The sequence below is a fragment of the Sinohyriopsis cumingii genome, chromosome 1 (genome assembly GCF_028554795.1).
Source record: "Sinohyriopsis cumingii isolate HCF-2022 chromosome 1, ASM2855479v2, whole genome shotgun sequence".
NCBI classification, from domain to species: Eukaryota; Metazoa; Mollusca; class Bivalvia; order Unionida; family Unionidae; genus Sinohyriopsis; species Sinohyriopsis cumingii.
In genome coordinates, this window is record NC_142961.1 from 162,216,023 (window position 1) to 162,229,024 (window position 13,002).

Sequence of the window (13,002 nt, forward strand, 5' to 3'; positions counted from 1 at the left end):
CTCAGTGATATCATATTTGGGTGATGTGTGCATAGTCGAGATGATATAGGGATTGCTGCTTTCAGACAATTCGATGGGTGCCGTTTACCCACGGACCCCAGGATCGAATTTATGTACATCTAATTTGCATAGACAGCTTCTGTGATAATAAAGTTCTCTCTTTCTCTCTGTCTTTCACCCAGGCGCACATATTTTACCATCAAGAAGAAATCTCATCCCTAATGTCCGCTGCTTTCTGTCTTCACGCTTAATCTACTTCACCTTTTCTGCAAAGCGAAAGCAAAGTTTTGTTCAAAAATACACATACATACACATAATTTGCAAACTCAGCTACTGATAACAATGGGCATTTCTCCTTCATCTTAACGCGTTTTTAGTATTTGGTAATTTGTTTTCAATAGAATTATGAAGGAAAAAATGCCTTTATTTTTAACATGATTTTTCAAATTTTCTTTATTTAATACAAGAGTATGAAACATGTATCTTGCACACAAAAAATAGTCGATTCAGTTTCCATGGAAATAAAGAGCAATTAGAATTCCCAAGAATTACTTATAAAACACACCCAAGAAAAACTCCACAATATGTCCTTACTTGCTAAAATAAACTTTACACTTTGCGCGTCCTAAGTTTGTTTTGTATATTTAATAAAACATGTCAAACAAAACCTTTACAAAAAAAATGCAATGTTCTCCTAGCACTCTGAAAATAATACCTCACAAGGAGACTTATATTTCACAGCGGTGGCCCTCCACTACGATATACTTAGTTACACGCTCGCAGTTTTCTTGGACGAAATTCAACAACCTATGGAGTATAAATACAGGCACAACATGTAAGGGAAATCAGTCATTTCTCGACCACTAGCCGAACGACACTTCAGTACTAGGAACGTTGAAGCCTACCTATCTGTAACAATGGTTGTCAAAGTTGAGGAGAAGAAAAGTGTGCAGTGCACATTGGTTGGTGATGCCATGATTGGCAAAAGCACTATGGCCCAGTCCTTCATGGACGAACAGCACCCACAGGGATATGTAGCCACAGTCTTCGATAGCTATGCAGGTAATTATCTTTTACTTTATTTCCAAGTCTAAAGAGTTAAACAAATATACAGAAATGAAATCCGTCTTCATCTTTTACTTATTCTGGAGGAGGTTCACTTTCGAAAATATACAATAAATCTTTCTAGTAAAAAGTTATTTCAGTCTTTTAAATTGATTTTGATTCATCAACAAAAACTTATGCCATTTTGTCTTTGTCATTTCAGGAGCCCACGAATTGGCTGGAGACAAGTTTGGCATTACCATCATGGACTCTGCTGGTCAACATGATTATGAAAATATGCGAGCCGGAACATACAAAGAAAGCGAGGTCCTTGTTCTTTGCTACTCCTGCGTCGACCGGAATTCGTTTGACAGCATCCAAGATTTCTGGGTGCCCGAGATGAAGCATTACATGAGAAAAAGAAAACCTGTCATCCTTGTGGCAACTCAAACCGACCTGAGAGAGAATGACAAAAATATCTCTGATGCTTGTGTCAGCGACGAAGAGGGCGTTACCCTTGCCCATCAAATTGGCGCTGAGAGCTTCCTAGAGTGTACCTCCATGGATTCCAAAACAGTTACAGATGTTTTTGAGACTGTGATAACATCTGCTCTTAGATATCGCAAGAAGAAGAGCAACATTGTTCAAAGGATCTTTGGAAAATGAACTGACCTTGATTAGCTGACTCAATCGCCATTGAGTCTGGACACTATCCATGTTCATCATCATTGATGAAAAAGAGCTTCGGTGAGCCTTATGGTGGTCCTGTTGTTGGAGCAATTCCAGAAACTGGATGTGGCTGTTGGGAATAGATTTGGTTTGGTGACCGGACATCGACGGTGTACTGGTGATGTTGCCACGTTTACGATGTGGCGGAGATATTGTTACCGTGATGATATCTCAAACAAATATGACTGTTATAGCCTCAATTTAATGTGAGATTGTAAAGTACTGGCAAATAACTAATATACTGTCAGAGACTCGTCAGACATTGTAGTAAATCTTTTGGATTTATATTTCGTGCCTATGCATATGATTTCCTTTTTATATATGTTAGAATACATTATAGCAGCGATTTTACTAATAATTGAATGATAAGCAATAATTTCCGATCTAAATCGGACAATGATGAAAATGTTGTCCTTTAATTGTCTTTGTGTAGTTCTTGGCCTCCTTGGTTTATCTTTATTCGATTTGTAGGACAAAATAAAAATGTGAAATATAAATACCTTTGCGTTTCGCCGATTCTTTTATTGGTTACAAAATTGTCTTTGTTAAGTAATTGTCTACATTGAGAATCAAACATATGGAAATAAATGCATACAGTTCTTTACAGCATAATCCGTTGCGTTCAAATTGCTTTCAATGACAGCTAATTCGCTTTGACTGCTTCCGTGATAGTGCCGTTTCTAGCTCTATCTACCATATCGCTCTCCCTCTCTATCACACACACACACACACAGACACAAACACAGACACACACACAAAACACAGAGAGAGAGAGAAATAAAACACAGACATCATAATCATGCAGATATTTCAACACAATATTCCTTTCTTTCTGTCTGCCTTCATGTTTAAACCGACCCAACTCTTTCGGCCAAGTGGAAACACGATGGAAGACAGAAATACACACATAGATAGACCCATGCACACGCATCTACCTACCAACCTCTTTGCTTACTTACATACGTATCACCTACCTATCTACGTACCTACATACATACGTACCTACCTACGTACATACATACATACATACGCACGCACGCACGTACGTACGTATGCACTTGCATGCATGCATGCATACATACATACATACATACATACATACCCGCTTTCGTGTGCATATTACTATTCGCATCCATTCATTTTCTAGTGTCTTTTCTCCATTGCCGATTCATCATACAGTAAAAACGTATGAGCCGCTTTCGAATGAAAATAAAAGAAACAAAATTTCATTCCTGGTTAGGAAAAGTAAACAGAATAATATTATGTATTCATTCTGGGCACATTCGTCCAAACACTCTCCATTATATGCACAGGATTACAAATATACACAAAACTGAAAGGAAAGGGCTATATATGGATTCTATAGGAGAATGATTGACAATACTAACATAATTAATATAAATACCAATTAATTCAATTATCATACAACTTAGAGAATTTGAATTCTTACTCTATCGAGATTCGATCCCGGGTCTTTGGAATCCGGAATGACTGTGTACAGATGAGCATTAATTGCTAGGTCAAAATGTGATTGTTTCTGCTACGCATGAACGCATATAACTCCGACAATGTGACATCATATTTTGGTGATGTGGGCATGATCGAGATGGTATAGGGGTTGCTTCTTGCAGACACGGCGATGGTTGCCGTTTGCCCAAGGACCCCGGGTTTGAATCTCTGTAGAATACGACTGAAAATTTTCTAAACTGTAGTATGATAATATAAATATTCTTTTAATATCGTTTTGTCTAGAATCACGTATTTTGCCAATATCTTTTTGCTATCTCAACAACTGATAAAAACAAATGCTTCTACTTCATCCTAATGCGTTCTTAGTACTTGCGAATTTATTTCTTCGATAGAGTTATGAACGGAACGAAATTATTTTATTTTTCAAAAAACGATTTTTCATAATTTCTTTATATCTATAACGGTCTTGCTACAAAGTAAGATTACTAAAGTCTAGAGTAGGAAACTTTCATCTTGTATTCAATTAAACATTCGTTACAGTTTCTATTAGCCGAGAGATAATAGATTTTAAAATATAATTTGTGCTATACACCGTAAACGTTGCTTTGAAAGTCAAGAGCATCAGCCTTTATGAAACACACCAAATAAATATTCCACAATATGTCATTACTTCCTAAAATAAACTTTGCCATTTGCGTTTCCTAAGTTTATTTTGTATATTTAATAAAACATGTCAAACAAAACCTTTACAAAGAAATGCAATGTTCTCCTAGCATTCTGAAAATAATACCACACCAGGAGACCTATATTTCACAGCGGTGGCCCTCCACTACGATATATTTAGTTACACGCTCGCAATTTTCTTGGACGAAATTCAACAACCTATGGAGTATAAATACAGGCACAACATGTAGGGGAAAACAGTCATTTCTCGACTACTAGCCGAACGACACTTCAGTACTAAGAACGTTGAAGCCTACCTATCTGTAACAATGGTTGTCAAAGTTGAGGAGAAGAAAAGTGTGCAGTGCACATTGGTTGGTGATGCCATGATTGGCAAAAGCACTATGGCCCAGTCCTTCATGGACGAACAGCACCCACAGGGATATGTAGCCACAGTCTTCGATAGCTATGCAGGTAATTATCTTTTAGCTTTATTTCCAAGTCTAAAGAGTTAAACAAATATACAGAAATGAAATCTGTCTTCATCTATTACTTATTCTGGAGGAAGTTCACTTTCGAAAATACACAATAAATCTTTCTAGTTAAAAGTTATTTCAGTCTTTTAAATTGATTTTGATTCATCAACAAAAACTTATGCCATTTTGTCTTTATCATTTCAGGAGCCCACGAATTGGCTGGAGACAAGTTTGGCATTACCATCATGGACTCTGCTGGTCAACATGATTATGAAAATATGCGAGCCGGAACATACAAAGAAAGCGAGGTCCTTGTTCTTTGCTACTCCTGCGTCGACCGGAATTCGTTTGACAGCATCCAAGATTTCTGGGTGCCCGAGATGAAGCATTACATGAGAAAAAGAAAACCAGTCATCCTTGTGGCAACTCAAACCGACCTGAGAGAGAATAGCAAAAAGATCTCTGATGCTTGTGTCAGCAACGAAGAGGGCGTTACCCTTGCCCATCAAATTGGTGCTGAGAGCTTCCTAGAGTGTACCTCCATGGATTCCAAAACAGTTACAAATGTGTTTGAGACTGTGATAACATCTGCTCTTAGATATCGCAAGAGGAAGGGCAACATTGTTCAAAGGATCTTTGGAAAATGAACTGACCTTGATTAACTGACTCAATCGCCATTGAGTTTGGACTATATCCATTTTCATCATCATTGATGAAAAAGAGCCTCGGTGAGCCATATGGTGGCCCTGTTGTTGGAGCAATTCCAGAAACTGGATGTGGCTGTTGGGAATAGATTTGTTTTGGTGACCGGACATCGACGGTGTTCTGGTGATGTTGCCACGTTTACGATGTGGCGGAGATATTGTTACCGTGATGATATCTCAAACAAATATGACTGTTATAGTCTCAATTTAATGTGAGATTATAAAGCACTGGCAAAGAAAACTAATATACTGTCAGAGACTCGTCAGACATTGTAGTAAATCTTTTGGATTTACATTACGTGCCTATGCCTATGATTTTCTTTTCATATATGTTAGAATACATTATAGCAGCAATTTTACTAATAATTGAATGATAAGCAACAATGTTCGATTTAAATCGGACAATGATGAAAATGTTGTTCCTTTCATTGTCTTTGTGTAGTTCTTGGCCTCCTTGGTTTATCTTTAATCGATTAGTAGGACAAAATAAAAATGTGAAATAGAAATACCTTTGCGTTTCGTCGATTCTCTTATTGGTTACAAAATTGCCTTTCTTATTTAATTGCCTACATTGAGAAGCAAACATGTGGAAATAAATGCATACAGTTCTTTACAGCATATTACGTTACGCTCAAATTGCTTTCAATAACAGCTAATTCGTTTTGACAGCTTCCGTGATAGTACCGTTTCATGCTGTATCTGCCATATCGCTCTCCCTCTCTATCACACACACACACACACACAGGGACACACACAGACACACACACACACACACACACACACACACACACAGACAGACAGAGAAATAAAACACAGACATCATAATCATGTAGAAATTTAAACAAAATATTCCTTTCTTTCTGTCTGTCTTCATGTTTAAACCGCCCCAACTCTTTCGGCAAAGTGGAAAGACGATGGAAGACAGAAGTGCACACCTACGTGCACGCATGCATCCGCACCTACCTACCAACCTCTTTGCTTACGTACATATGTATCACCTGCCTACATACATACATACATACATGCATACATGTTGTTGTTGTTGTTGTGGAGTTTAACGCCATTTTTCAGCACACGATGGGCTATACATGGCGGCCAGTATTAACGGTAGAGGAAGAACCCGGGAAAACCCCGGAAAGAACCACCGACCCACGAGAAGCTACTGGCAAGCTTTCTCACATACCAACATTGGCTGAATCCGAGACTCGAACCGGCGTAGACAGAGGTGAGATGGCAGTGATCCGTAACGGAGAGCGCTTTAGACCACTCGGCCACTCGGGGCCCCACATACCTACCTACCTACCTACATACATAAATGCCCGCTTTCGTGTGCATATGACTATTCGCATCCATTCATTTTCTATTGTCTTTTTTCCATTGCTGATTCATTATACAGTAAAAACGTATGAATCGCTTTCGAATGAAAATAAAAGAAACAAAATTTCATTCCTGGTTGAGAAAAGTAAACAAAATAATATTATCTATTCATTCTGCGCTGACTCATCCAAACGCTGTCCATTATATGCACAGGATTACAAATATACACAAAACTGAACGGAAAGGGTAATATATGGATTCTACAGGAGAATGATTGATAATATTAACATAATCATTATAAATACCTATTAATAGAATTATCATACAACTTAGAGAATTTGAATTCCTACTCTATCGAGATTCCATCCCGGGTCTTATGAATCCGGAATGACTGTGTACAGATGATAATTAGTTAATAGGTCAACATGTGATTGTGTCTGCTATGCGTGAATGTATATAATTCTGACACTTTGACATCATATTTTAGTGATGTGGGCATGATCGAGATGGCACAGGGGTTTCTTCTTACAGACACGACGATGGTTGCCATTTACCCACGGACCCCCGGTTCCAATCTCTGTACAGTACGATTGAAAATTCTCTAAACTGTAGTATATATATATATATAATCTTTTAATATCGTTTGGTCTAGAATCATGTATTTTGCCAATATATATTTGCTATCTCAGCGACTGATAAAAGCAAATGTTTCTAATTCATCTTAATACGTTCTTAGTACTTGCAAATTTGTTTCTTCAACAGAGTTATGACGGGAACGAAATTATTTTATTTTTCAAAAAACGATTTTTCATAATTTCTTTATATCTATAACGGTATTGCTACAAAGTAAGATTACTACAGTCTAGAGTAGGAAACTTTCATCTTGTATTCAACTAAACAGTCGTTACAGCTTCTATTCGCCGAGAGATAATAGATTTTGAAATTTAATTTGTGCTATATACCGTAAACGCTGTTTTGTAAGTCAAGAACATCAGCCTTTATGAAGCACACCAAATAAACATTCCACAATATGTCATTACTTCCTAAAATAAACTTTGCCATTTGCGCGTCCTAAGTTTGTTTTGTATATTTAATTAAACATGTCAAGCAAAACCTTTACAAAGAAATGCAATGTTCTCCAAGCACTCTGAAAATAATACCTCACCAGGAGACCTATATTTCACAGCGGTGGCCCTCCACTACGATATATTTAGTCACACGCTCGCAGTTTTCTTGGACGAAATTCAACAACCTAAGGAGTATAAATACAGGCACAACATGTATGGGGAAATCAGTCATTTATCGACTACTAGCCGAACGACACTTCAGTACTAAGAACGTTTAAGCCTACCTGTCTGCAATAATGGTTGTCAAAGTTGAGGAGAAGAAAAGTGTGCAGTGCACATTGGTTGGTGATGCCATGATTGGCAAAAGCACTATGGCCCAGTCCTTCATGGACGAACAGCACCCACAGGGATATGTAGCCACAGTCTTCGATAGCTATGCAGGTAATTATCTTTTTGCTTTACTTGCATGTCTAAAGAGTTAAACAAATATATAGAAATAAATCTGTCTTCATCTTTTACTTATTCTGGAGGAAGTTCACTTTCAAAAATACACAATAAATCTTTCTAGTTAAAAGTTATTTCAGTCTTTTAAATTGATTTTGATTCATCAACAAAATCTTATGCCATTTTGTCTTTGTCATTTCAGGAGCCCACGAATTGGCTGGAGACAAGTTTGGCATTACCATCATGGACTCTGCTGGTCAACATGATTATGAAAATATGCGAGCCGGAACATACAAAGAAAGCGAGGTCCTTGTTCTTTGCTACTCCTGCGTCGACCGGAATTCGTTTGACAGCATCCAAGATTTCTGGGTGCCCGAGATGAAGCATTACATGAGAAAAAGAAAACCAGTCATCCTTGTGGCAACTCAAACCGACCTGAGAGAGAATAGCAAAAAGATCTCTGATGTTTGTGTCAGCGACGAAGAGGGCGTTACCCTTGCTCATCAAATTGGTGCTGAGAGCTTCCTAGAGTGTACCTCCATGGATTCCAAAACAGTTACAGATGTGTTTGAGACTGTGATAACATCTGCTCTTAGATATCGCAAGAGGAAGGGCAACATTGTTCAAAGGATCTTTGGAAAATGAACTGACCTTGATTAACTGACTCAATCGCCATTGAGTCTGGACACTATCCATGTTCATCATCATTGATGAAAAAGAGCTTCGGTGAGCCATATGGTGGTCCTGTTGTTGGAGCAATTCCAGAAACTGGATGTGGCTGTTGGGAATAGATTTGTTTTGGTGACCGGACATCAACGGTGTTCTGGTGATGTTGCCACGTTTACGATGTGATGGAGATATTGTTACCGTGATGATATCTCAAACAAATATGACTGTTATAGTCTCAATTTAATGTGAGATTATAAAGTACGGGCAAATAAACTAATATACTGTCAGAGACTCGTCAGACATTGTAGTAAATCTTTTGAATTTACATTTCGTACATATGCATATGATTTCCTTTTTATATATGTTAGAATACATTATAGCAGCGATTTTACTAATAATTGAATGATAAGCAATAATTTTCTATCTAAATCGGACAATGATGAAAATGTTGTCTTTTGATTGTTTTTGTGTAGTTCTTGGTCTCATTGGTTTATCTTTAACCTATTAGTAGGACAAAATAAAAATGTGAAATAGAAATACCTTTGCGTTTCGTCGATTCTCTTATTGGTTACAAAATTGCCTTTCTTATTTAATTGCCTACATTGAGAAGCAAACATGTGGAAATAAATGCATACAGTTCTTTACAGCATATTACGTTACGCTCAAATTGCTTTCAATAACAGCTAATTCGTTTTGACAGCTTCCGTGATAGTACCGTTTCATGCTGTATCTGCCATATCGCTCTCCCTCTCTATCACACACACACAGACACACACACACACACACACACACACACACAAAACAAAACACAGACATCATAATCATGTAGAAATTTCAACAAAATATTCCTTTCTTTCTGTCTTTCTTCATGTTTAAACCGCCCCAACTCTTTCGGCCAAGTGGAAACACGATGGAAAACAGAAATGCACACATTTGTCGACTCATGCACACGCATCTACCTACCAACCTCTTTGCTTACGTACATACGTATCACCTACCTACCTACGTACATACATGCATACATACATGCCTGCTTTCGTGTGCATATGACTATTCGCATCCATTCATTTTCGAGTGTCTTTTTTCCATTGCTGATTCATTATGCAGCGAAGACGTATGAGTCGCTTTCGAATGAAAACAACAGAAACAAAATTGCATTCGTGGTTGGGAAAAGTAAACAAAATAATATTATGTATTCATTCTGCGTTGACTCATCCAAACGCTGTCCATTATATGCACAGGATTACAAATATACACAAAACTGAACGGAAAGGGCTATATATGGATTCTACAGGAGAATGATTGATAATACTAACATAATTATTATAAATACCAATTAATAGAATTATCATACAACTTAGAGAATTCGAATTCGTCCTCCAAGGAGATTCGATCCCGGGTCTTAGGAGTCCGGAATGATTGTGTACAGATGAGAATTAATTACTAGGTTGATATGTGATTGTTTCTGCTACGCATGAATTCATATACCTCCGACACTGTGACCTCATATTTTGGTGATGTGGGCATGATCGAGATGGTATAGGGGTTGCTTCTTTCAGACACGGAGATGGTTGCCGTTTACCCACATACATCGGGTTCGAATCTCTGTAGAGTACGATTTAAAATTCTCTAACCTGTAGTATGATTATGTATTTTGCCAATATCTATTTGCTATCTCAGCAACTGATAAAAGCAAATGTTTATGCTTCTTCTTGGGATATGAAGTGGAGGAAATTATTTTATTTTTCAAAAAAACGATTTTTATTAAAATTTCTCTATTCCTATAAGGATATTTTTACAATGTAAAATTCCTACTGACTTGAGTAGGAAACTTTCATCTTGCATTCGATTAAACAGTCGTTACAGTTTCTATTCGCCGAGAGATAATAGATTTTAAAAAAAATTTTGTGCTGTATACCGTAATCGCTATTTTGAAAGTCAAAAGCATTAGCCCTTATGAAGCACACCAAATAAACATTTCGCAATTTGTCACTACTTCCTAAAAAATAAACTTTACCATTTGCGCGTCCTAAATATGTTTTGTAATTTCATTAAAACATTTCAAACAAAACCTTTACAAAGAATTACGAGGTTCTGCTTGCATTCTGAAAACAATACCTCACCAGGAGACCTACAATTCACAGCGGTGGCCCTCCACTACGATATATTTCGTTACACGCTCGAAGTTTTTTTTGGACGAAATTCAACAACTTAGGGAATATATATACAGGCACAGGGGAAATCACTATCACTAAGCGGTCACTGGTGCGGTACTATCTTTAAAAAAAATGGCACAGAATATATCTCCAAAAATCCGTCAAGACGACAATTCATTAACCTTTTGGGAAGGGAGTCAAAAAAAAAAATGTAAACTAAGGTGCCTTCCTAGTGAGCAGGCTTTTCCTTGACAGAACCTTCCTCCTAGCCACTGCCGGACATTACATTAATACACGTGCATAGCACATAATAAATACATGAATGGAGAGGCACTTTTACCTCTCTTCATGAACAATTAATTAACCTTCCACATGGAAATAAAAACCTAGGTGAGCCGATGTGACGTCATAGTGGCGACCAATCGCTACTGGCGTCACATACTGCTTGGTTGACACCAAGCGCAGTTAATGAAGACTGAATTGCTACCTTTAACTCGAGTGTGTGCTGGGTCTATCCCAACTCGAGTATAGCCTTACATTCAGGTCGCTAGGGTCTATGAAGCCATTGATATTGAACCAAGACCTGACGGCTCAAATTACGTAGTGCCTTTAATGCACAGTAATGCCTGGGGGATGAGGCTCTAATTCCTTCCCCATGGATCAATTAAATAGTCCGCTTATGGATATTAACCAGACTTACATGCCCGTATGGGCGAAAACGTCTATAATTTAAATGATGATGATAAAGGTAATCAGTCATTTCTCGACTACTAGCCGAACGAAACTTCAGTACTAAGAACGTTGAAGCCTACCTATCTGTAACAATGGTTGTCAAAGTTGAGGAGAAGAAAAGTGTGCAGTGCACATTGGTTGGTGGTGCCATGATTGGCAAAAGCACTATGGCCCAGTCCTTCATGGACAAACAGCACCCACAGGGATATGTAGCCACAGTTTTCGATAGCTATGCAGGTAATTATCTTTTTGCTTTATTTCCAAGTCTAAAGAGTTAAACAAATATACAGAAATGAAATCTGACTTCATCTATTACTTATTCTGGAAGAAGTTCACTTTCGAATATACACAATAAACTAGTTATTTCAGTCTGTTGAATTCATTCTGATTCATCAACAACACCTTATGTTATTTTATTTTTGTCATTTTAGGAGCCCACGAATTGGCTGGAGACAAGTTTGGCATTACCATCATGGACTCTGCTGGTCAACATGATTATGAAAATATGCGAGCCGGAACATACAAAGAAAGCGAGGTCCTTGTTCTTTGCTACTCCTGCGTCGACCGGAATTCGTTTGACAGCATCAAAAATTTCTGGGTGCCTGAGATGAAGCATTTCATGAGAAAAAGAAAACCAGTCATCCTTGTGGCAACTCAAACCGACCTGAGAGAGAATAACAAAAAGATCTCTGATGCTTGTGTCAACGACGAAGAGGGCGTTACCCTTGCCCATCAAATTGGTGCTGAGAGCTTCCAAGAGTGTACCTCCATGGATTCCAAAACAGTTACAGATGTCTTTGAGACTGTGATAACATCTGCTCTTAGATATCGCAAGCGGAAGGGCAACATTGTTCAAAGGATCTTTGGAAAATGAACTGACCTTGATTAACTGACTCAATCGCCATTGAGTCTGGACACTATCCATGTTCATCATCATTGATAAAAAAGAGCTTCGGTGAGCCATATGGTGGTCCTGTTGTTGGAGCAATTCCAGAAACTGGATGTGGCTGTTGGGAATAGATTTGGTTTGGTGACCGGACATCGACGGTGTTCTTTCGATGTTGCCACGTTTACGATGTGGCGGAGATATTGTTACCGTGATGAAATCTCAAACAAATATGACCTACATTCTACAAATAATATCAGACGGCGAAGTACTGGCAATAAAATATAGTTTTATATAGTTTTATAATTTACCATTAAACGTTTTCTATAGACAGCTTTCATTATGCTCTCTCTCTCTCTCTCTCTTACTTCCTCACGCCACACAATCGTATATGAATCTCAACACACTGACTTTCCTTTCTGCACTTCTTTACCTGCAAACCGCTCCACAGGGACCCACACAAAAATACATACATACATACACACATAAATACAACATACAAACACACACATACAAACATATACATACATACATTGGCAAGTGCGTAAGTAAAGTACTGCAGGCGCGAGAATGTTGAGTTAACCAGATATACACTACTGCATTTCGCATAATGCGACTAATGGCGGTGATTCAATAGTTAGCGTG

At 37.9% G+C, this 13,002-nt stretch overlaps 4 protein-coding genes across 4 annotated transcripts; all 4 read left to right on the forward strand.

The window, feature by feature from the left end:
* Nucleotides 1–840: 840 nt before the first annotated feature.
* LOC149808269 (rho-related GTP-binding protein RhoJ-like) lies at nt 841–2,385 on the forward strand. The gene is made up of 2 exons (XM_089950324.1): nt 841–1,062; nt 1,268–2,385. The coding sequence occupies exons 1-2, from the start codon at nt 918–920 to the stop codon at nt 1,708–1,710; spliced, it is 588 nt and encodes a 195-aa protein (XP_089806450.1). The 5' UTR covers nt 841–917; the 3' UTR covers nt 1,711–2,385.
* A 1,786-nt stretch (nt 2,386–4,171) lies between these two features.
* LOC149808270 (rho-related GTP-binding protein RhoJ-like) lies at nt 4,172–5,592 on the forward strand. Its single transcript, XM_089950336.1, has 2 exons — nt 4,172–4,380; nt 4,587–5,592. The coding sequence occupies exons 1-2, from the start codon at nt 4,236–4,238 to the stop codon at nt 5,027–5,029; spliced, it is 588 nt and encodes a 195-aa protein (XP_089806462.1). The 5' UTR covers nt 4,172–4,235; the 3' UTR covers nt 5,030–5,592.
* A 2,080-nt stretch (nt 5,593–7,672) lies between these two features.
* On the forward strand, nt 7,673–9,120 carry LOC149808271 (rho-related GTP-binding protein RhoJ-like). The gene is made up of 2 exons (XM_089950349.1): nt 7,673–7,911; nt 8,117–9,120. Exons 1-2 carry the CDS (start codon nt 7,767–7,769, stop codon nt 8,557–8,559), a joined length of 588 nt encoding a protein of 195 aa, XP_089806475.1. The 5' UTR covers nt 7,673–7,766; the 3' UTR covers nt 8,560–9,120.
* A 2,404-nt stretch (nt 9,121–11,524) lies between these two features.
* LOC149808272 (cdc42 homolog) lies at nt 11,525–12,563 on the forward strand. The gene is made up of 2 exons (XM_089950353.1): nt 11,525–11,708; nt 11,903–12,563. The coding sequence occupies exons 1-2, from the start codon at nt 11,564–11,566 to the stop codon at nt 12,343–12,345; spliced, it is 588 nt and encodes a 195-aa protein (XP_089806479.1). The 5' UTR covers nt 11,525–11,563; the 3' UTR covers nt 12,346–12,563.
* Nucleotides 12,564–13,002: the final 439 nt, after the last annotated feature.

Coding starts and splice junctions, on each gene's coding strand:
- LOC149808269 (XM_089950324.1), top strand. CDS start 918: ATGGTTGTCAAAGTTGAGGAGAAGAAAAGTGTGCAGTGCACATTGGTT. Junction 1,063..1,267: donor AGTCTTCGATAGCTATGCAG/GTAATTATCTTT, acceptor TTGTCATTTCAG/GAGCCCACGAATTGGCTGGA.
- LOC149808270 (XM_089950336.1), top strand. CDS start 4,236: ATGGTTGTCAAAGTTGAGGAGAAGAAAAGTGTGCAGTGCACATTGGTT. Junction 4,381..4,586: donor AGTCTTCGATAGCTATGCAG/GTAATTATCTTT, acceptor TTATCATTTCAG/GAGCCCACGAATTGGCTGGA.
- LOC149808271 (XM_089950349.1), top strand. CDS start 7,767: ATGGTTGTCAAAGTTGAGGAGAAGAAAAGTGTGCAGTGCACATTGGTT. Junction 7,912..8,116: donor AGTCTTCGATAGCTATGCAG/GTAATTATCTTT, acceptor TTGTCATTTCAG/GAGCCCACGAATTGGCTGGA.
- LOC149808272 (XM_089950353.1), top strand. CDS start 11,564: ATGGTTGTCAAAGTTGAGGAGAAGAAAAGTGTGCAGTGCACATTGGTT. Junction 11,709..11,902: donor AGTTTTCGATAGCTATGCAG/GTAATTATCTTT, acceptor TTGTCATTTTAG/GAGCCCACGAATTGGCTGGA.